The sequence below is a fragment of the Eptesicus fuscus genome, chromosome 3 (genome assembly GCF_027574615.1).
Source record: "Eptesicus fuscus isolate TK198812 chromosome 3, DD_ASM_mEF_20220401, whole genome shotgun sequence".
NCBI lineage: Eukaryota > Metazoa > Chordata > Mammalia > Chiroptera > Vespertilionidae > Eptesicus > Eptesicus fuscus.
Window position 1 is genome coordinate 104278696 of NC_072475.1, and position 24748 is coordinate 104303443.

The following is a 24748-nucleotide window of genomic DNA, read 5'->3' on the forward strand; positions in this document are numbered from 1 at the left end:
AGTGCGCTGAATGAATATTTCACTTCATTTTCCAGGTCTCTCCTTCGGAAGTTACAACATGTTGAATTCCACCGCCTCTCAGCCCCCTGCAGAGTCCTGCTCCCAAAACCCCGTCATCACACAGCGAATCATCCCTGTGCTTTACCTGCTGGCCTTCATCGCGGGCGTGCTGCTCAACGGCGTGTCAGGCTGGGTCTTCTGCTACGTGCCCAGCTCCAAGAGCTTCATCGTCTATCTCAAGAACATTGTGTTTGCGGACTTCCTGATGAGCCTCACCTTCCCCTTCAAGATCCTCAGCGACTCGGGCCTGGGTCCCCGGCAGCTGGGCGTGTTCGTGTGCCGGGTGTCGGCCGTGCTCTTCTACGTCAACATGTACGCCGGCATCATGTTCTTCGGGCTCATCAGCTTCGACAGATACTACAAAATCGTGAAGCCTCTCCTGACGTCTTTCATCCAGTCGGTGACTTACAGCAAACTCCTGGCAGTGACGGTGTGGCTGCTGATGCTCCTGCTCGCTGTCCCCAACATCATCCTGACCAACCAGAGTGCTAAGGATGGCGCACATGTAAAATGCATGGAGCTTAAAAACGAACTGGGACTCAAGTGGCACAAGGCATCGAACTACATCTTCGTGGGCATCTTCTGGATTGTGCTCCTTCTGCTGATCGTTTTCTACACGGCCATCACGAGGAAAATCTTCCAGTCCCACATGAAGTCCCGAAAGAATTCCATTTCCGCCAAGAGGAAATCCAGCCGCAATATATTCAGCATCATGGTAGTGTTTTTTGTCTGCTTTGCACCTTACCACATTGCCAGAGTCTCCTACACACAGAGCCAAACAGGAGCCCCTTTCAGCTGCCAGTCCAAAGAAATCTTGTTCTATGTGAAAGAATTCACTCTGATGCTGGCAGCGGCAAATGTGTGCTTAGACCCTATTATTTATTTCTTTCTATGCCAGCCATTTAGAGAAATCTTGTGTAAGAAATTGCACATCCCACTAAAAGCTCAGCATGACCCAGAAACTTCCAAAACCAGGAGGGGAAATATGATGCAGGAGAGCACAGATACGCTGTGACTTCCCGCCTTTCAAATGAGGTCCCTGTGTGCGCGTGTGTAACTTGCAGTCACACAATGAGAGGAGTAAATGGGGGAATGGCCATGATAATAAGCATCATCACTGAGCATTACTCTCCCATTTAGTAAAATAATTAAAATGCAAGTTTCCATGCTTTGGTGTGACATCAAAGAAAAAAAAGAATATATACATTTTTCAATCATATCAAAATAGGTTTAAATTGAACCCTAATCTGGTCAGTTAATACAGAATTTTAAGCAGCAAATAAGAAAATAGATGCAATCAAGACAATTCTCAGGGGTGTGTTTCCTCTCTAAGTACAATAATTAAGTTAGTAAGTTATGGGCAGCTTTTCAGCAGGAACAGCAAGACCAACTTAAAGGCAGGCAACAGCTAGAGGCCTGTTGTAGTGAGGGAGTCAAGTTGTCTGATTTGAAGGAGAAAAAGGAGACACCCACTATCTATCTCATGGCATATCAAAGGAAAGTATATATAAATTATGTACTTTGCAATAAAAAACGTAATTTTTTTCTGTAGAGATTGGTTAAGCCACTTCATGAGCCTGGAGTTCCGGTGTTAGAGTATTTTTAAAAGTGGGCTTGAGCCCTGGCTGGTTTGGCTAGATATGGAGAGAGTGTTGGCTTGAGGACTAAAGGGTCCCAGGTTCGATTCTGGTCAAGGGCACATGCCCAGTTTACGGGCTCGATCCCCAGTAGGGGCTATGCAACTCTCTCATCATTGATGTTTCTATCTCTCTCTCTCTCCCTCTCCCTTCCTCTCTGAAACCAATATCTATATACAGTGTGTGTTTATATATATACATACATATATATAATAATTATATTATATTAAAAATAAAAAAGGGGGGCTCAACCAAGGGAAGCTAGATATGGGCAGGTGCTGCCACGACTTCTCCTGTTCATGGCAGGGACAAAAACAGGGTGCCTGGGAGAAAGACGCGCTCTCTCTCTCTCTCTCTCTCTCTCTCTCTCTCAGGCTGGCCACATACATTCTTCCCTGGGGAGGGGGAGCAGTTTTCTTAGAAAGCAACTGGACTTGATAAAAAAAAAAGTCTAAAACATATAATAGAGTGACAAGTTAAAACATATAATGTGTGACAAGTTATACATAAAACGAAAACTTACACATCCCATTTTCTGAAAAACAATGAATTAATATGTGCAGATATGGGCTATGGTTGCTGGCTTATGACTTATGAAAACAATCTTTCTTTGCTATTAACCAGCTGGAAGACATTCAGCCCATCTTTCCAATGTTCTTTTCAAACATTTTTGTAAGTCATGTTTATATATATTTCATTCTTTACTGTATCTATACTAATAAAAAACTATTTTTAATAGTCTCATTTTTTTTTAAATAATCAAGACATGAAAAAAATATTACCAGGTTTCCTCATAGTCAAGACATGGGGTAGTTTGTTTAAGGTGCTCAATTATGCATGTTAATAAAGACACTCAAATTGTACTTGCTTCTCATTTTTCAAATAAGTATTGCATATGCTCCATCAGATTTTAGGTAAAACTCAGAAAACACACCTTAAATTGAAGAAGAGATGGGAAGGATTTTATACCCTGTGCCCACTTTTTATCCTTGTAAAAGCTCCCTGCTGCAACTCTGGGTCAAAAAACACAATCGCCAATCTACTATAAGCATGCTAGTTAAAACTAAGCTTGCTGTACTAGTTTGGCTAAATATATTTGCAAAAGAAATACCAGCAGCAGTGCAGGCAGGCGACAGGGAATACCCACTCCAGGCCCTTCTGTAGAGAACGCTGTAGTGCAGGTATTCAAGTGTCAGGCTGCCTGTGCAGTGTTTCCACCAGGTGCTGTGGTGGCAAGGAAGGCAATGTAAGTTTGGTTGTAAGACAATGGAAAGTAGGGAATGTTAAATATGATGGTGAGCCTGGCCAGTGTGGCTCAGTGGTGGAATGTCGACCCATGCACGGAGAGGTTGTCACGTGCCCGGTTGTGGACTCGATCCCCACTGGGTGGTGTGCGGAGGCAACCAATCTCTGTTTCTCTCCCATTGATGTTTCTATCTCTTTCCCTCTCCTTTCCTCTCTCTCTAAAAGAAAAATCAATAAAAAACATAATTAAGAAAGAGAAAAAATGATGATAATGAGCTAAGAGCTTGAGCCTCACCAAAAGGCCAATAGGCACTTAGCTTCAGCCAATTGGGTCACGTGTTTTCAAGCCAAACAATTTTGAATTCCGAGGCAGCAGTGAAAAGAAAACATATGTGTGGACAGAATGATATACCAACAGCTGCTCTGCAACATCTTACATGCAGAAATCTAATAGAAAGGGACTCAGAAGTGGCTCTTAACTGAGACAAAAATGCCCCTTTAATAGGAATCCTCATGTTTTCTTGAACTAAACTGAGGCTCTATGTTGATGTGTAATTGATTCAACCACCTATACAAAAATACTCTAAAGCGTTTTTTATAAAAGAAACATTTGACACAAGAATCAAGAAACAAAGAAATCACAGTCACATAAAAAGGTTACACATGAAACCCACCCACAGAGATGCCCTCACCTTGCAACTGTCTCTTACAAAATGTCATCATCTGCAATGCCCACTTGTTGGTTATCTCCTCAGCTTCCACACTCTCTTTTCTCAGCTGTCAAAGCAAATTATTTTCCTTTGGGAAATTCACCTTTCCCTGTTCTCAGCCTTATACGGTCCTGGAGCCCATCCTGTCCCTGACATGAGGGTGAGGCCGTAACTGATAACCAGTATGTCCAACTCCACTGGCCACAAGCTGAGATGGAACAGGACCCGATGTGAGAAAGTCCTAAATTCCTGAGAAATTCTCCAGAGGGCTTGCTGTCAACATGCGAAGTCCAGAGTGCTTCTTCCATCGGCCACCACAAAAGCAAAGCTCACAGCTTTCTCCGAGTTGAAACTAACCCTGCACAAGATGGCCAGAGAAGTGTTACCGACCCAGCCCTGGTTCAGCGGCCAAGGTCCTTCATCAGCCTCATAAGGCCGCTCCCACAGCTGTGGACACTCGGCTAATAAATCCCTTCTATAGCATAAGCGCTATTATCATTGTATTTCTTTGTCACCTACAAATGAGTAAGGCCTGGGATATTGGCTTAGCTGAAGAAGTGGTCCCGGAACTCTAGAAAACACCTTACACCAGCTGTGCTTCCATCTGATGTGGTCTGTCCTTAACCGCCCTGCACTCTCTAACTGGCACTGGAGAAAGAAGGAAAGTCAGTATCTTTATCCACACAGACAATATCTGTACCACCAGGAGACGGCATCATTACAATCACACACAAAGCACATCAGCCCTCCAAAACGCCGGGGCTGTGCTCTGAGAAGCAGCACCATGAGGCGTGTGCCTGCTCGGGGCCACCGCGGCCCCCAGTGCTCTTCAAAGGAAAACCACCGTTTCCTCCCGGTCACCCATTGTCTGCAAGAGCCAATGGCACGCAGACCTCCATTTCGTGACAAGAAATCCCCCGAAAAAACACTTCAACAAAATGTAGTTTTCCTTTCTCACAAGCCGCTCTGAAAAATGCTTCAAGCATTTCATAGCACTCTTTTTACAAAATGATTAAATATTATATTACTTTATCAGTAGTAAATAGGTTTTTTAAACCTTATTGATATACTAGCTACAGAAAAGAAACAAATTATTCCATGAAATAAGATCTCCGGGTTGATAAGGAATAGAAGCAGCTCCATTCCTGTCTCCCCACCTCCAGAGGCTGAGGGAAAAGCAGGGAGGCAGTGTTATAACATGAGGCCCTTCTCAACCACAACAACAGATATGAAAACTGTTGTCACCAGTTATCTTTATTCAGTGCTCTGGGCACCAACAACACAGGACTCTGGGTCAGGGTGATCCTGCTGTTCCACCCCCTTGGAACCAGTACATCCGGGGAAGCCCAGAGCTACACTATTTCCCTCTCCCTCCCAAATCACAGTCACTGGTGAACTGCTAAGCCCTCAAAGTGCATGACAAAGTCCCATGGGCTTATTCCCTATCACTCCATCCCTGGACATAAGACACCAAAAGATGGTTTTTATTATCTCCATATAAAACGTCATATTACTTAAAACAATTTCTTGATAATCTTTTTTCTACAGTAAATTGTAACTTGCAGATTTTTCAAGCTATTAATTATTCATGTTCCACATTGAGCCCTTAGCTTTCTTAGAGAATACTAGCTCTCTGACATCTCACTGAAATAAGGAGTTAATCTTCATTTTGTTTCTAAAGTAAAAGCCAATTTCAGCATGGTATCATTTTTTTAAAACGTGCATTATATTATGTTCGATATTATTAAAGCATTTAGCTGAATAAAAAGCTATTTTTGATAGGAAATGCAGTGTTTCCATCAATGTTATTCAAAATAAGAGCGTCTGAGGTGTTTACAAATTTATATTCAGGTGTCCGGGTGGTGACAGACAAAGCACTGAGGAATATTTTAATATCTAACTGAGAGGCATAAAAAGCAATCTGTGCTACATAAAATAATGAGATGGCACCAAAAACACAGGAAGTCAACACACCTGATTCTCTCTTCGTCACACTTCCCTTCCCAGCACTGAACCTTGGTCGCTCCCCTCCCACTGCCATGCATTTCCGACCCGCAAAGCCTCTCAGCTAACATGACTGCAGTCCTCCTCTAACTGGCATCTTGCCTTCCACTTTCTCCCCTGACTCCACACATTCTAACACCGCAGCTTTACCAACTGCTGAACTGACACACAACTCTCCTGAGCTCTCCCCTGCTTATTCAAGCATCCAAGGCTGACCAGGTTGATCTAACATTTGGTCTCATTTCTGTCCTCACACAGATCCTGCTCAGATACTCCAACTGCCCAGAATGCCTGCGAGTCCCCAAACACACTTCGCACTCCCCAGTCATGCCTCCCACTTCCCAGAAGCATCCCTTCATCCCACCTGGGCATCTCCTGGATTCACAGGTTCTAACAGCCAGTAGCAAATTTGGATCACTGCAGGTTCTGCATATTCTTGTCACCCCTTCTACATTGTAACCTTCTAAAAGTCACAAAAATATTCCCTAGGATGGGCGCTAAAGAGGCAGCCTGCAAATCAATAAATATTTGTTGTTGAAATTTTTCTTTACTTCATAAAAAAACAAAGATTCACATGAAAAGAAAGGGAGAATTCCTCTAAAGAACCTCCTCCTGGAAAATAACAACAGAGTTTGTAAAATGGAGAGTTCTGAGCTTTGAAAATGTGTTACTCATACTTCATTGAAAGGGGAGCCTAATGACACAAATGGAAAAGAAAAAAACGAACTCAGTGACTAAAAACCAACAAGATAATCTTTAAAAGTTCTTTTTTAAGGATTTCCTTCCAATTAATTATTTTATAACCATGGGTTAAAGAGCAGTCGCACCTCACAGCAGAAAGGCCAAATTGTGTGTTGACCCCCAAATAGCACTGTACTTGTCAATAAAAAGGCAGAAGAGCAAAAGGAGGGGCAAGGAAAATGACAGGGAATATGCTCAGCCACTCTTACAACCAACTTCACAGTCCAAGAACGTGCAAAACACGTTTGCCTTCAAACATTTCCAAATTTTTACTCCCTTTCATTATAAAGGTAACTAACGAAAGGCAAAGCTTAAATCATGCAGACAAAGCAACGTCTTGTAAGAGCTATATGTGCACCACACTATAAAACCACTCTGTCCAATATGTCCATCACTCACAAATTTGAAGATACTAGGGTCAGGAAAAAGACTTTGGAGTGATCCAGGTGGGAAAGGGAATTACGTGGTTTTAAAAAACTTCCAAAGTACAAACCAAAAGCACAAAAGTGGCTCCAAGGAGAAGGCTGATCAGAGCCGCACAAGCTGCTAGAGAGATGTCTTGATCACCAGCATTCACTAACCAAGGATCATAAAAAGTTTCAGGATGTAAGTTACTGTTGAGTTGAGAGCATCCTGACTTGCAAATTCCACGAGAAGAGTGGCAACAGTGGAATACTGATCGGACCTAAACCGGCAGTTGGGCATCCCCCGAGGGGTCCTGGATTGGAGAGGGTGCAGGCTAGGCTGAGGGGACCCTCCTCCCCCATGCATGAATTTCGTGCACCAGGCCTCTAGTTTCTAATAAAAAGTATTGTCATGACCAAGTAAGGGAAAAATAGCTTCCCCTCACTCCTTCCCACTTGGGTTTCTGAAGTACTGGGTTAGTGGTGATGTGTCATTTCCTAGAACGCTAACCAGAGACGACCTGAACAACATTTGTCCTAATGAAACAGAAAAAGGTGACTTATGGAAATTCAAATGGAACTCGTGTTAAAACAAAAAGAGGGACAACAGCCCCCCAAAGCATATTTCCACTGTGAATAAACTTCCACAAAACACAAGGTGCCTCAAGCTCATTCTCAAAAGGAAGAACCTGGTTCAGTTTCACTATTAAAAGTGTGGTTTCCCACTATTCCAAAAAGGAAACAACGTCAGCTCTTGAACATTTGGCAATCCAGACACAAAAGCCTTAGTGGGTTTTTAAGGACAGTAGAATGTACTTCTTAACTCTATCTATACCCCAAAGTGAACATGGAAGTAAACATATAAATACACCAACCAAAAAACAACAAAAAAACAACTTTACCAAAATCTGTTTATTTCCATTTTCCTTCACAACATGCTAAAATCATTCACCACTCAGCTGGCAGCCAACTCCATCTCTCCAAATTCTCTCCATCTCAGCTTCTTCATCCCCCACTGAATGTCAACCCTGACCAGACTGCTCCCTTACCTAACCATCTGCAGGCAAGTCTTTTCTGAAGTGTTTTCAGTGAGTCCTGTCCCACACAGATCTTAAAAGACGGATCATTTCCTAGCACTATCATAATGAAAGTTAACACTGGTGCTGAACCAAAATCAAATACAAAGTCGGAGCGAGTTTGGGTTTCTCCTCTAATTTTTAAGTGAATATATGTAAAAAAAAAAAAAAAAAAAAAAAAAAAAAAAAAAAAAAAAAGAACCTCTTCTTCTGCAAAATAAAAACAATAATTTCATGGATTTGGAGGACACCAGAATATCTGAAACAAATGGCCATACTCATCATAAGCACCCTCACGTTCTTTTTCCAAAAGGACCCCTTGACTCTTCTAAATTCATTACCTCAGCGTGGAATTTCCCATTGAGGTTTTTGAGGAATTTTCTTTTTTAAAGTGGATACCAAAAGGGACTGAATTTTAAACTCTGGAGAGGTTCCTTTGAACTTTTTTCTCTAATTGTTTGGGAACTGACTAAGAATTATTAGGAGAAAAAGAGATGACACCAAAGCATCTACCAAACGAATGAAGCACCAGAAGAAAGCAGACCATGACTGACCAGGCAATGGCTCAACTACAAACCGACTTTGTACCAGCAGACTTAGAACTTCCTAAAATGTTCTTGAAATGTACACGCAATATTCTGTTTTGTAAAAGCTACCCTCATGCAAGAAACATAACCTAACAGAGCCAATAATTGACAGGGATAAGAGACTGATTTTTTTGTTAGGTCCCTCACCATGCTGGGCTCCATTCAGACACTCACTAAATATTTGCTCACCCACAGGCAGAGTGAACAATGACCCAAACATGTAAATGCATAGTTTCATAAAATCTAATAATTATAAATTAACTGTCTCAATTCATTAAGCTGTTTGGGCAAAATTGACAAATACTCATTATATGTCTACTCTAATAACTTAGGAAAACAAATCCAACATATTGAATGAAAAATGTAGAAACCATGAACCAGTATGTACAATATAATAACATTTTTAAGTGGGTGTATATACATCCAGAAAATTTTTTAAATGTATGTGCTAAAAATGTTAACAGGGGTTATCTCTGTGTACAGTGATTTACCTCTTCTATTTCCAGATTTTTCTACAATGAACAAAAAAGAATAAAGAAAAATAAAACATAGAGTAGTTTAGCAGATGATGTCAAATCACATCTTTTTTGTTTGTTTATTTATTAAAAGATATCTCTAGCAGAATCCATACTGCAACAATTATTTTAAAATTATAATGTTGAAAGGCTGATGGGAATCAATATGTAGAACTAAAGAAATTTGCTTGAACACCCTTTCAAGGCATAAAAATTAATGTTCTTTAAAATCATTATGATGAAAAACACAGCTTTGGTGTTTAAAAAAAATTTAAGCACTACCATGGACAAATAAAAATCCTTCCTCTAAAATTAGAATAGAAAAATCTGAATTGCTTATGAAAGCATACACAAAACTGAAAAGAACCTCCTTAGTAGACCTTCATACAGTTAAACTATTTGCAAACCCCAGTTTCATCTACGTCAATATGCAACATTTAAAACCACACAAAAGGAAAGGAAATTTTTAGTACAACCAGCAGCCCCTCAACAGAGCTGCTACTGCTACAGCCGGAGGAACAGCACATGCTTCTCTGAGGACTTGGAGAGCGGCCCCTGAGGCTCCGGGAATATACCCCCAGGTATGTCTTTTTAAATACTTAAATTCTCAACTGTCTTTCCTTGGAAGGAAAAGCTATGATTTTTGGTATTTAAACCATGTAATTGGAAATGTCAACATGTAGCATGGTTTCTGGGTAAGAAAGCACCAGTTATTAATGTCTAAGTAGATTCTCACTGTGAACTATACTATAATGTTCTTCTATCTGAAGACCCCATCCATTCTCAGAAAGACAGCTTAATCCATACAAGAATGAATACTTGCTAATAAGTAACCCAATTTTACAACTGGATGAATAAAGGCCATGTTGGTCCTCACAACAGGGCACAATGGTTCTTAAAATCACTTCCTACTATACACATTATAATAGGTAATGTCAAGAAAATACTATTGTGACTTCCATAAAAAAAACCTAATCTGTTTATTTTCTAAGCAATGGGGTTTCAATCCAAACAAAGGAGACACTTGAAATATTTTCCATTTTGCTGGAGTACCTCTGGATACCACAACTTTCCACAGGCTAATAAGTGGCTGACAAAATATTAATGAAGCATTTAGTTTACAAATTCATTATTGATAACACAGATCTTATTATAGTATAATACAACCTCTAACTGACATACCAAAACTTTAAATGAAGAGATTTGGTTTCTGTTGCAATCTAGACAGGTTGATGGAAGCCACTGCAAGGCACTACGTGATTCTCAAGCATTATTGTATACATAAACACACTGTGATTATTTTTAAATAAATTACTTATGGGTGGTATATATGGTCAGTGCCAGTTATAGAGAATATTAATTGATCAAAACAAATCCTTCTCTAATCCGTGTTTACTATACATTCTTCTATAAAATAAGGCTTTATAGTATAACTAGGGACCCAGTGCAGAAAGGAACTGTGGGCTGTGAGGCTGCAGTGGGCACAGGGGCAGGTCTCGGCCCATCCTCCGTGCCTCTGCCCAGCCCCACCCACCGCAGCCCCCAGTCCCCTGTTTGTGGGCAGCTCCGCTCCCACCGCCCCCACTCACAACCGCTGACGATGCAGAGCCATCGGGGCCAGTGCCAGCAGCGGGTGTGAGCGGGGCTGGCGCCATCAGCAGGTGTGAGTGGTAGCTGCTGCCCTGATAGCCCCTTGGGAGGAGGGGGAGGTGGAGAAGCCCTCAGGGGCGATCAGGGCCTGCAGCCACCACTCGCACCCGCTGATGGCGCCGAGCAATTGGGACAGGCTCTGGGCACTGACAGCGGGTGGGAGCAGCGGCTCCAGCGCCAGCTGTGGGTGTGAGCGGGGCCGGTACTGGCAGCGGGTGCGAGTGGCGGCTCCGGCACTGGTGGCGGGTGTGAGCAGGGCCGATGCCGGCTGCAGGTGGGATCGCCGGGTGGAACTGCAGCATGTGGGAGCAAAGAATTTTCAGTAACCACCAGAGGTTCGCCTCGATGACAGCAACCGGCGCCCCGCCTTGGTCTGGCGCCCCCACTCACCTGCTCCACATCATGGCCGACGCCCCCCATGTTCAGCGCACGCCCCCTGGTGGTCAGCACATGTCATAGCGACAGGTTGTTTGGTTGTTCCGGTTGTTCGGTCTATTTGTGTATTAGCCTTTTATTATATAGGATGGTATGAGCAATGGGGCACTTTTAAAAAGCACATTATGCTCCGCCAGTGTGACTCGGTTGAGCACTGTCCATTGTACCAGGAGGTCGCCAGTTCGATTCCTGGTCAGACCACATGCCCAGGTTTCAGGTTCGATCCCCAGTGGGTGGTGTGCAGGAGGCAGCCCAAAGATGTTTTTCTCTCATTAACATTTCTCTCTCTCTTTACTCCCTTCCTCTCTCAGAAATCAATAAAAACAAACTTTAAAATAATAATAAAATAAAAAGCATATTAGTATGTTACTATTATACAATATTTTAAATACAAGCGCATAAGCCAAAATCCTAGTTCCTTATAAAGGAACAATGAATAAAGGTGGGAGGCAAGGGCCAGTCTGCACCGTTAGCTTATGACCAAATAAGAAAAGGTGCTCAGGAAGTCACAGCACACATAAATAGTTACTATGGAGACTCAGTCATAAGGAAGTCAGTGAAGCCTGATTAAACTTTAGATGTGAAGAGCTTCCTCCAGGCATTTAGGATAGGCAGGACTCGGGCTCAGGAAGGATAAAGGCAGAACGTCCAGAAAGCAATCGAGGTCAGATCTTAGCCTGCTCTCACTGTGAAGCCTTCAGCAGCCCAAGTGCAGACCTCAGTTTCCTCACCTGATCTGGGGACTGGACTAAATGCTATCAATAAAGGTTCACTCCATCCTTAAAGCCCTTTGATCCCACAGTTTAATCACAACCAAAAATACAAAGGCAGAAGAAACGGTTCACAGAACAGAGGAGAGTAGCAAGGAGGGACAAAGACAGTGGGGAGGTGTGGAGAGACTAGGTCATGGAAACTTCAAAAGTAAAGGTTAGTCTTAAAGGATAGAACCTCGGTTTGCTTTTGAAATATGGTGGATCCTCATTTCTCAAACATCTCCCATCTCAAACAACTTGCTTCTCAACCTGACAACCCTTTCATGCTGGTACTTGTATGATCAGTCATGCATCTCTCCGGGGACAAACAAAGGAGAGAATGTGCAAAGATGAGTCAGTTTACCTCAGGATATTGTGCTGTGAATATTTTCATGGTTTTTTTTTTTTTTTTGCTTTTAATTATTGTTAAATTTTCATTTTTTACTATACATTTCATTTCCTTTTTGTTAGATTTTCATTTACATTTCATGCCCTTTTTGTTTTTTAAGTGTTTATTTATACATTAAATAGTACAGTAGACATGTACTATATGCAAGAAAGGTTAAACCAGAAAATCATTTGGGGGTCTGGAACGGATTAACTCAATTTACTAATGGGGAAAATGATTTGGTTTTCAAACAGCCTTCTGGAAGAAATTAAGTTCGAGAAAAGAGGTTCCACTCTTTTATATATATAATAAAAGAATAATATGCTAATTAGACCAGAAGTCCTTCCAGAGGAAGCCGGGGCTGCAAGGAAGCCCGGGTCCCCTGTGCCAGAGGGAAGCCGGTGCCAGTGGGGGAAGGAAGGCCTATTCTTGCACGAATTTCATGCATCGGGCCTCTAGTGTGTGTATATATTATAAAATGAAACATCAAAATACATGAAGCCTCAACTTCTTTTACTAGTATTTAGAAAAAAATTAAGAATGAAAATTGTTTAGACTATAGTTGCTGCCCTTAGTAAAGGTTGGCTGCTATAATAATAATAATCATTACCATCACCATCATCATTGTTAATACTGTTATTGTTGGGGCAGACTTTTGGAGTGGTTTCTGAGATCAGACAACCCTAGTTGGAATCCTGGTTCTATAACCAACCATATAATCTTTGGCATTACTTAACCTGTTGTGCCTCAGTTTTCTCATCTGGAAAACAGGAATAATAATACCTACATGGTAGGAATGATGGGAGGTTACTAGGTACATGTAAAGTCCCTAGCATAGTGCCAGACACAAAGTCAGTGCTTAATTGTTTCTATTGAATTTATGACCATTCGTGGACTCTAAAATCCTCTCTCCGGTCGGAAAGGGGGAAGGACATGTACCCTTTCCATGACACGAATTTAGAAAGATTTATGTACCGCTGCTTTATCAATCCATTTGCATATGTTTCATCCCAAGATTCACACAATGGATCATTCAATAATTAAGGAGAATTAAGATTCAGAAAGGCTTCAGCAGTTTTGGTTTTTGTTTTGTGTTTTTTTTCTCAAGGGAAGTTTGAGTGAATGGGCTTATCTTATCTAGCCTTCTTAGTCAGCCACTATACTTACTAGTTACTTCATTTAAAAAGTGATCTATCCATTTTTATGGCTGAAACACAAAGATACTCTTCTTGTTAAAACAAAAGAAAGGTATTTAAAATGCATGAGGAGGGAGCATCTCAAGAAGCAGCCCCAGGAAGAAGAGGCTGCGACCCTGGGGTACCAGTGGGACTGGACCCAGGCAAAGGCAGTAAGTGAAGTCCAATTGGTTTAACTTGCGCTTCTAACAGCCAATGCTCCAGACTTGGAGGAACATGGCATTGTGTACATCACAGTGGCTCTACTTCTAGCTTGACTGCCTCAAAACCCACAATGAAAGAGAAAGAAAAAACTCCCAAGTGTTAACGTTAGACGTTTTGATACTAATATAACTGAGCTTTTCTTCGAGAGTTTTGTTACCAATGTCATGTATCCTTGTTCTAGAAGCCTTTAAAATACATCCTTGAAATTTCTCAATAATACTAATAACACAGAAACATCTATACAAGCACTGTCCAATAGAAATATAATGCAAACCACAGAGGCACTTTAAAATTATCTAGTAGCTACATTTAAAATAGCAAAAAGAAACAGGATAAACTAATCTTAACATTATATTTAACCTAATACATCAAAAATATTTTGACATGTGCTCAGTATGAAAATATTAATGAGATATTTGTTGTATTATTTGCATAATGAATACAATTATACTACTTGTACTATTTTAAAAAATATTTTGTACTAAATCTTTAAAACCCAGTGTGTATTCTGCATTTACAACACATGTCAATCTGGACTGGCCACATTTCAAATGCTCATAGTCACACGTGGCTACAGCCTACCATAGTGGACACCACAGGTCTATACCATGAAACTAGAGCCAGAAAAAGGGAGGTAATAAGCATCAAATCTGGACCAGACTCTAATCCTTCAACTCTTTCTGCTAAAAAGAAAAATAAAATAAAATTTTGATTGTGAAAATGTTCTAGTAGGTTAGACAATAAAGGGCCTACTTTTGAAATACTTACTTTTAAATTTTAGTACAGCTTTGTTACTCTTATCACCCCCTCAGTCTAGGTTCCTCCAGCACGAGCAGTTCTATCAAGCTACAAGCAAAGAAAGCCAGGTAGCCTCATTTGGCTCTTCCGGCTCAACCACAACCAAACCATTTTACCCTAGTTCCGACTCTCTAGTTCTCAGAATTTCAGTTTACTTATCTCCTCTGCAAACTAACTTCCAAGCCAACTGGTAACAAGAGCTATCAGAAGGCAAAAGTGTGATATCAAAAATATGCTTTTTAGAAGCTAACCTAATGGGGTTTCTCAAAACCACAAAATTAGACCATGGAAAACCCAGGTTTCCTCCCAAGCTAAGATGTTCCCACCAGCCCACATGATTTAGAAGAGTTCATCAGAAAAATTCTAAGAATCAGAAAGATTGGGACGGTGGGATTGTTGAGTGCAAGTTATTTTAAAGGAAATAATTTCTAATTTTAATTACTAACCTCTCTTCCCTTCTCTTTTAACAAATTTCTAAAATTTTGTTTTTTAGAAGAGTCATCCTTACTTTTGCACAAGATGACAAACAGTTCTACCTTCTGTCCAGTGTACAGAGATCTGGAGCCATTCACATATTTCTTTTACTTAGTTTTCCTTATTGGGATTATTGGAAGCTGTTTTGCAACATGGGCTTTCATGCAGAAAAACACAAATCACAGGTGTGTAAGCATATACTTAGTTAATTTGCTTACAGCCGATTTCCTGCTCACTCTGGCATTACCAGTGAAAATTGCTGTTGACTTGGGTGTGGCACCCTGGAAGCTGAGGATATTCCACTGCCAAGTAACAGCCTGCCTCATCTACATTAATATGTACTTATCGATTATCTTCTTAGCATTTGTCAGCATTGACCGCTGTCTTCAATTGACACACAGCTGCAAGATTTATCGAATACAAGAACCTGCATTTGGCAAAATGATATCGGCCGTCGTGTGGGGAATGGTCCTTCTGATAATGGTGCCAAACATGGTGATTCCCATCGAAGACATCAAGGAGAAGCCACATGTAGGATGCATGGAATTCAAAAAGGAGTTTGGGAGAAACTGGCATTTGCTGACAAACTTCCTATGTGTAGCTATATTTTTAAATTTCTCAGCCATCATTTTAATATCAAACTGCCTAGTAATTAGACAACTCTACCGAAACAAAGATAATGAAAATTATTCAAATGTGAAAAGAGCTCTCGTCAACATACTTTTAGTGACTACAGCCTACATTATATGTTTTGTTCCTTATCACATTGTCAGAATCCCATACACGCTCAGCCAGACCGAGGTCATATCTGACTGTCCAACCAGGATTTCCCTCTTCAAAGCCAAAGAGGCCACACTGCTCCTGGCCGTGTCAAACTTGTGCTTCGACCCTCTCCTGTACTATCAGCTCTCAAAGGCTTTCCGCTTGAAGGTCACTGCAACTCTTGCTTCAGGTAAGGAGAGCAGGGCTCAGAAAGAAAAATCAAGTTGTGAAAATGATGCATAAACCATGGGACTGTGCTATAACTTTATGCTGCAACTTCTTCCCTTACTGGACAACAAGCGCAAAACAACTGGAAAGGAGGAGAAAAAGAGCCTCAGAATGTAAAAGTCCAGACAGCTAGCAAATGCGGCACGGTTTACTGTGAAACCCTGTTTTTAAATGCAAACCAAACAGTACTTCTTGGTTCTTAAGGCAAATATTTGTACAAAAAAACTAAAAATTCTTGTTAAACCAATGTAAAACCCTGCAATATCCTTGAAATCCAAATGACTTCTATGGCAGACACGGAGGTGTTCGTGAGGTGTTCACTGAAATACCTGGAACTGACTTCTTGATAAAAATACGCAAAACAAAGGTGGCCCTTAAACAGAGGTTTGAACTGCATGGGTCCACTTACACACAAATTTTTTTTTCAATAAATACATATGGTACTGTAAATGCATTTTCTCTTCCTTATGATTTTTTTCAATAACATTGTATTTGCTCTAGCTTACTTTATTATAAGAATAAAATACATAATGCATGTAATGTACACAATATGTGTCCAACAACTGTTTATGAAATCAGTAAGGCTTCCCGTCAGCAGTGCGCTATTGGCAGCTAAGTTTGGGGGAATCACAAGTTACATGTAGATTGTTCACTGTGAGGGGGTTAGCGCCATTGACCTCCTCACGTACAAGGGACAAGGATAAACTCTATATAAGGATAAACTCCATAAAGCCCTTCAGCAACACAAGTTAAAGCCCTCTATATCACTTTAAAAAAAAAAAAAAAAGCCAGCTTATTTTTACGTGAATCCTGATTTTTTAATCCACCTCTTCAAAGAAGGTAGCCTTTCACCTCACTATTCCAAATAACTTTCTGCTGTTAGAATGACAATTCCAGTGATTTCTTATTTTTATTTTATAGTAATAAGAAATAGACCCTACAACATTTTCAAGGGGGATTGTTAAATCATACTAACTGCCAAACTACTGTTTTGGACCTAGAAACTCACACTGAAGTTATGGAAAAAGAGCATCGGTCAAATGGTCTTAAAATAGATAAGCCCACTCCACACAACAAGGCCTGGTTAGGAAAGCAGTGGTGCTGGGCTGGCTGCTGCCACTCAGATCCTGAAGGTGAGTGACCCCGTCTGAGGCCAGCACACTGGAGTGTGGGTGACTCCTGCTCTAAGGGTCACACCCTTCGATCTCTCTACTGCCAGTAATGCAGAAACGATTCAATAGATGATGAAATAAGACACTTATTTAAAGAAAAGAAGATTGGAAAGATTAGACAAGCATACATGAAGCTTTGTGGGGGGGTTTTCACCTCAATAGTAAAAGCTCATATTAAAACAATTGGTAATTCATGAACATTAGTTGCCATGATTAAGAAACTGTGTATGATTCCATACTCCTTTTTAGATCTGCATTGAGAAGAATTATTTTCTAAAGCCTGACAACTCCTGTCTACAATTTCACAAATATATTCTTTGAGTTTGAAGAGAATGATAAATAAGAAAATACACACACAAGTGTCGACTGCACTCATAACATGGTAAGTTCTGAACAAATGCTAGCTGGCGAGTGGTGATGACAGGAGCCCCCATCAGCATCACATGTCTGACCCCAACAGGCTGGTAGAATGCCTATCCTAGAACCTGTGCTTGTTGGTATTCTAAGAACATGTTTCTGCTGATGGGCAGATTGAGACATTATTCCTATAAGAGCATACACAAAACTAGTCTATTTTTCAAAACCTTTTGGTCAAGTCCACTTTAGTCCTCTCTTCTTGGCCTTCAGTCACTAGGGCTGCATCTTAAGAGAGAGAGGTAAAAGAATCTTTGTTTTAAATCATATTCTTATAGTCACCTCACCTGCTTGGTAAGTCAGCCAAATTTTCCTTTTTAGTAAGGAAGAGAACCAGACTCTACAACATGTAATATTAGCATATGCTTTATTTCCCTTTATTGATGCCTTCTTCTAATTACACTCACAGTATAAAGGGGTTAGGGCAACTGGTGATGGAAGGCTATGAAGTATACCCTGCCACATCCATTCATTAGTTCTTTTTATGATTACAATACAATTGAATTACTGTATATCATAATTCATCATGAGAATTAGCCATTAGAAGTAATTCATGTTCTTTCTTCAGGGAAGTTAGTGGACAGTGTTTAGAATACTAAATGCCGGGGAGGACAGTGTTGCTAAGGATGTGGACAAAAGAATGAAGTCGTGTGTGGGGAGCACCCTGCTCTTGACACCAGGCATGTGGAGGGGAGTCCTGTGAAGCTCTGCTCACCCAGCTTCAACCATTTTCAACACTGCCATATTTGCTTCATTTCCCCTCTCCGTTTTTTTCTTCTTTTTCTAAAATAAACCTTTTATTTTGAAGTAATATCCTATATAACCCTATATAATAAAAGCCTAATATGTAAATAGACCGAACGGCGGAACGACTGGCCGCTATGATGCACACTGACCACCAGGGGGCAGACACTCAATGCAGGAGCTGCTCCCTGGTGGTCAGTGCACTCCCACAGGGGGACTGCCACTCAGCCAGAAGCCTGGCTCACAGCTGGTGAGCACGGCGGTGGTGGCGGGAGCCTCTTCCACCTCTGAGGCAGTGCCAAGGAGCAGCAAGCAGGTGGCCAGTAAGGAGCAAGGCATCCCGGACTGTGAGAGGGCACAGGCCAGGCTGAGGGACCCTTTCCCCTCCAGTGCACGAATTTTGTGCACCAGGCCTCTAGTAAAATTTATAAGAACGGTACAAATATGGTAGAGTTCCCACATACCCTTCATCCCAGTTTGCCCTAATGTTAATGCCTTATACACCCATAACACATTTGTCAAAACTGGGACATGAACATCAGAACTACACTCCACCTCAATTACCCCACCCCCAGACTCTATTTTAAAACAAATCCCAGATATCATGATAGTTCATCCAGGGATTCTTCAGGATACAGCCCTAAAATATCAGGCTACTCTTTCTGCTGCCCTGAATAAACTATAAAATTATTTCACTATATTAAAAATGAGTGACACAGGTAACAGCTGATAAGTGTTGAAACAGCCCTACCCAGGTTGGCTCAGTGGATAGAGCGTTGGCCTGTGGAGTGAAGGGTCCCGGGTTTGATTCTGGTCAAGGGAACATATCCCAGGTGCAGGATCCTGGCCCTGGTCGGGGGCATGCAGGAGACAACCAATTGATGTGTCTCTCACATCGATGTTTCTCTCTGTCTCTCCTTCTCCCTTCCACTCTCTCTAAAAATCAATGGAAAAAATATCCTCGAGTGAAGATTAAAAAAAAATAATGTTGATACAGTCAGCCAATGATGAACAAGAAAGAATTATGGCAACTTTTCACATAGCCCTGGACATATAAAAGTTCACACCAAACAAAAGGGGTTCTTAATTTAATAAAGGGGGGAAAAAATGGCGAGTGGTAATGACTACACATGGGTGTAGTGATTTTGAAAGTCATTTCAGTACAATTGATTTTTCTAGAATATTCGCTTGTTTCAACTAGCCAATTTAAATTTGCCTGAAAACTTGAATACTATTTTACTGTCAAATTTATTACTCTAACAACAATCTTATTTTAACCTGTACATATTAGTGGAAAGGATTATTTGCCTTCTTGAGTAGGTCCTGAGCATTCCTGGTGGTAGGCTGGATTTAGATATCATAAACCCACTTCCCCACCCCACGGGTACAAGACAACTCAAACAATTCTTGTTGGAGTAAGAGGGCATCTTCTGTCGACCAAGTCTCTGTCGGTCACCTGAGTCCTCATCTGGGCTGGGCATGGGAAGCACGAAGCAGCCATGGGGGCAGGAGACCTCCCTCAGAAGGGGCTAGGGTTCAGGCCCCTGCAATGTTGGGGAGTGAGGGTCTGTGCCCCACCTCTGTTGATCCCCAAATTCTCTCCTGAGAAGGTCAGAACAGCATTCCACCATTTGTCCACCATCCAGAACTGAAATGTCATGGCTGACATGTACACATAAGGAATTGTGTGACATTGAAATTGGGTCTCAAAAGAACTGTTGGCCCAGAAAAAACCTCACTACAGACTAATTCATTTGCCTGTCAGCATAACCATTATTGCTTGTCTCATTTTCAGTTCTTATAAGTGTATTTCTAATAGCACATGATCTCACTCATCTAGGAGAAATAATGAACAACATAGACTGATAAACAAGAACAAACCCAGAAACGAGGAGGCATGGATCAGACTGTCCGGCCTCGGAGGGAGGATGGGGGAGGATGGGGGTAAAAGGGAGAGGTCAACCAAAGGACTTATGTGCAAGCATATGAGCCTAACCAGCGGTTAAGGACAACAGGGGGGTGGGGGCATGTGTGGGGAGGGGTGTGGGCTGGGAATGGGGGACGAGAACAAATATGTGATACCTTAATCAATAAAGAAATTTTTTAAAAAAAGAAGAAAGTCATTTCAGAGGAAGTTCCAAAATAACCAATCAATCAATCAAACAAACAAACAAATGTAAGAAAATATTTAGTTTGCAGATAAAAACTCCTCAAAGATATCCAGAAAATAACATAATGCATACCTAAAATTACATTTTTTGCTAAAATCATAGTCTTCAATGAGATTTACTCATTAAAATTACACTTAAAAGCCCAGGAAAAAATATACTGAACCTAAAAATAAAAACATTTACAGATCTTGGCCCAATCTTTATTACTAATAAGAAAAACTAAACTTGTTTCCCTTTAAAATAGAGCACTTCACTCTTTATAATTCACACACAAAACTTCCTGGTAAGTATTTCCCATGTGCTCTCCAGTTCTTAAATTCAATGGGTCAAAATCTAAATCCATCTCACATACAACCTCTTTCATGAAGCCCTAACCAATTTCTCAATCAGATGCTCTCTCTCTCCCTTCCAATATTTACTCTTGGAGAGTGGAAGAGACCCAAAAATGTCAAACAGTTCACCTTCCAGTGGACACTTGGGTTTTTACTCATTGTACTTTTTAATGTTATTCATTTTATAGACATTTGTTTCCTCTGATCTTATTCATCTTTCCTGTGTCCCTAAATTCTTATTCATCTGCATAATACTAAAAGTAATTACCACAATACAGTGCACATAAATGCTACTCAATGAATGAGTTTCAAATTGAAGTAGGAAAACAAATTTAGCCATTATTTGTAGTGACTCAAATGCTCGATAAAAGGATATTAATATAATAAATTCTATTAAATCTAGTCAGCTAGTAGTACCACACCACACATGCACACTCATCAGTACATAAACCATATGGTCAGGGTTATAACAAAAGAAGCAATGAATACAAATACTCACCTGCTATCACATGTATTGCTCAGGCAAGTAGTTGAATAGTCAATGGCGAATCATCCTCTAATGAAATAATCAAGTTGTCAACTAACTGACGCACTGACTTACCAGAGGTATGGGAAAATGTGTTGCATACTGCAGGTGTCGCAGGAGGTCATAATTAGATGGAAAAATTAACTCTCTCGGTTTTTCTCTCTTCAGCAGCTTCTCACCATTAACTGACATTCTTCTGCCCAAGGAAGGGTTGATGATCTCACAGGACTCTCCAGGCATAGGAGAAAAAATCTAAGTCGTGTAAAACAAATGTTGGAGGTTATAAATGAAAGAGAGTGAAGCCAAAACCCAGAACTGCATACAGAGCTTCCAACACACAAAAAACTCAAACAATATCCTTTCCTTATTTAACCACTGAGCAAAATACATGCAGCAATTTTCTTTATTTCCATAAACTTCATATTCAGATCACTAGGAAGCTGTCGCCATCCTCCTCCATTTGAAGGTGAGACCATGACGACCACACACATGAGAAATGGGCCCAGCTATGTTTCCTGGCGGGCCGGAGACAAATCAGACTACAGACAAGTGTTTTCCTCTTAGGGCTACATTTCCTACAAATACACATGCACTGAAATAATTAACAAGCTAATGAATAACATAAAGGTTTTAGTCTGTATCTCAAACAATATTTTTTATAAATAGGGACTCATTAAGATTCATGGGGAAGAACACATAATTATACTTACATAAAGTAAAAGAATGTATAGCAAGTCCAGAGCCAGGAAAGCTACTATTTAGAAGCTAAACACATATGCGGCAAATCAACATGCACTGTCCTGATGAAACTACTACACTCCTTTTTCCTGAGAGATGCCAATCTCAAAATGAACAAAAGGTCGCAGACAGTTAGGTAGGAGGACAGGAGTGTTAAATTTCTCAAGGAGGCAGTACAGCCGAAACCGAGGATAAACCGACAGGAAAGAACTGCAGAGCGGATGGACTGTGCCCTGGGGAGGAATGTGTTGGGGTCACATTTACATCGCAAGTACACAGGTCCTTCCAGGGCCTGGGCAAGAAGCAGAGGGCAGAGCCCAGCTGGGGTAGGGGTCGGGGAGGGATTCAGAGTCAATAATAATTCAATGGTTAGCCTACTGGGAATTCCGAACCCAAGTCAGTTTTAAAGTCACTTGTCTACTTCATCAGAAAGATCAATAGTTCCTGAGCCAATGCCCATATGTGCCATAACCGTCTGTCCCTGATGATGGTCAGAGAAAGAAAGTCACATGGTAGATGGTGTAGCTATTAAGAAACTGAAGCTCAAGCAGGACAGTAACATTTTTAACCACCCTGTCTTATTTCCTCTTAGTGTCTTTTCCAAAAATAAAGAAGGTTTAAGACATGCATTGCTTTGCAAAGACACACTATTTGTCCTCATGATGAGAAAGATTCAACTACCATTATTTTTAAGGGAAGGGCACACGAACGTCCTGATAAAAACGAGCTGACCATAAGCTCCTCCTCCGGGCTATTCCCAGTCATTTGCTCACCAGCTTTTCTTAGTAAGACAAATCTAAGCTGTAAGATATCTTGATATCCAAAACAAAAAAGAAAAATCAGAAACATAGATAAAGCCTAAACAAGTAAAGTAGCTTTAATTTTTTCACCCTATATAACTTATACTGTGGACACATTTAGAAACATAAGTATTTACATTTAAGATTTTTTTGAATTCCTATACCATTTAGTCACCAAATCTTAAGAGTATAAACTATGAATCAATGTGTGCAATTCTAATGTCAGGTTTTTAAATTACAAGTATAGGCGTTGGTTTAAAAAATATAATATTATATACTTAAACTCTCATACAACCAACATGAGGCTTTATTGTTAAGGAATTGTCACAATCTCTCACCATTTTCTACTATTTCTAATCACCAATTTCATGTTTTTTTGCCTTAAAAATTCCAATAAGCATCTGGAACAATGTCCAAAATATCAGAAATTGGCAGATAATTATAAAGTCATACTCACAGCATAAAATAATTTGTTGAAAAGAACAACTAAACTTTATAAAATATGAGAAACAGAGATTACATTTTTCATTCATTGAATGAAGACATGACGTGTTAAGACTAACACAGAATTTCCCACTCTGTATAAAAGACTGGTACAATGAATGAACAAAATACATCAGGGAAGATGCTCCTTAGAATGAACACTGAATCAGGACTTTAGGGCCAAAATAAGTCCAATTTTGAGACAAATGTTAAAGGAAAACTGGGGATTAGAAATACATAAAACTGGAAGCACATAATTCTACTCCAAAGAAAGATATTATGGCCTGTGAAATCTTTTCATTAATAGTTTTAGAGTATCCAAAAGAAAACTCTGGAAGATGTAAATTATAGACTGTTTTTTTGTTGTTGTTGTTGTTTTTTGTGAGTGGGAATAGAGATACATGAGCTTTGAAACAAGAGAATACAATTAAAAAGTGACCACCCTTCCGTCGTGCATCCTTCGGAGCGGGTTAGGGAGGTGGGGGAGCAGGCAACCCGCCCAGGGCCATACCTCCATCTTCACGTCGTGGTCCTTGGGGTAGTGCTCATCTGCATTTTCCCCCGAGGGCGACCGTGGCCGCGTGGAGGAGGTGCCGGACAGGTCTCCCCGGGAGATGAGGGTGCACATGTAGGCGTCGTGAGAGAAGACGTCGTGCCGGATGAACTCACAGAAGAGCAGCACCAGGTTCACAAACTCCGCCTTCTCACAGTCACTGTTTGGGTCCGCTACAGAAACAATTCCACCACAACTCAGTTCCCACCGATCCCATTACAGGGTCAAATACATTTTATAAAAATATTGCTAAGGCTTAACAACATTAGCACCACTTTTCATAAGTTTTTTTTTTTTTACAAAATCAATGATTATTGCCAAATTTCCTATGAGGCACTATTGTTTTGTATAGAAATGGTTCACAGGTTTTGACTGTCCCACTGCAATTGAAAAGACTATCCAGTATGCTAAGTACAACTTCAAGTTTAAATATAGTGGGCCCAGTGGGGGGTGGCAATGGTTAGATATGTACACATATAATACCTTAATAAAAAAAAAATGAAAAAAATAAATAAAAAAATAAAGATAGTGGGCCCAGGCAAATGAATAATCATTTAAATAATAATATAAACACACAAAACTTGAAGTTTAAAAAAAAAAAAAAAAACATAGGCCAAGATTGCTGTCCTCTTTGCAGCTGCTTTCAGAATTTGAGTGTGTCTGTGTATTTGTGGGGCACGTTACACATTTTTCCCATGGAGACTTCACAACAGAACCACAATTCAAATGGTAAATAAATTTTTAAAAAAGTGAGTGGGATCCACTGAAAAGAAAAAGGGAAAATGAAATTCAAAGGGCATAGACAGGAGCTCTTCTGTCTTTTTTAATTCAAAACCAGTCTATTTAATTTACATTATGGCTTTTAATATTGTAACTGCACTCTAAAACTTGGTATCTGTACCTTCGAGGGGTTAAAAATGTTAAGACTAACCCAGCAAAGCTCAGCCCC

The 24748-nt window shown here is 40.5% G+C and overlaps 3 protein-coding genes across 3 annotated transcripts in view; 2 read left to right on the top strand and 1 right to left on the bottom strand.

Moving 5' to 3' along the window:
• Window positions 1–24748, bottom strand: part of MED12L (mediator complex subunit 12L) — a 432034-nt gene that overhangs the window by 216499 nt on the left and 190787 nt on the right. Inside the window, 4 exon segments of the mRNA XM_054714083.1 lie at window positions 21301–21477; window positions 22342–22375; window positions 22377–22444; window positions 23758–23972. Coding sequence (XP_054570058.1) covers window positions 21301–21477; window positions 22342–22375; window positions 22377–22444; window positions 23758–23972 — 494 coding nt within the window.
• P2RY14 (purinergic receptor P2Y14) lies at window positions 24–1872 on the top strand. Its single transcript, XM_054714087.1, has one exon. The coding sequence runs from the start codon at window positions 59–61 to the stop codon at window positions 1073–1075; it is 1017 nt and encodes a 338-aa protein (XP_054570062.1). The 5' UTR covers window positions 24–58; the 3' UTR covers window positions 1076–1872.
• On the top strand, window positions 9501–16163 carry GPR171 (G protein-coupled receptor 171). Its single transcript, XM_008159164.3, has 2 exons — window positions 9501–9560; window positions 14896–16163. The coding sequence occupies exon 2, from the start codon at window positions 14922–14924 to the stop codon at window positions 15879–15881; it is 960 nt and encodes a 319-aa protein (XP_008157386.2). The 5' UTR covers window positions 9501–9560; window positions 14896–14921; the 3' UTR covers window positions 15882–16163.

Excerpts from the sequence above, each read along its gene's own strand:
- P2RY14 (XM_054714087.1), top strand. The coding sequence starts at position 59 with ATGTTGAATTCCACCGCCTCTCAGCCCCCTGCAGAGTCCTGCTCCCAA.
- GPR171 (XM_008159164.3), top strand. The coding sequence starts at position 14,922 with ATGACAAACAGTTCTACCTTCTGTCCAGTGTACAGAGATCTGGAGCCA.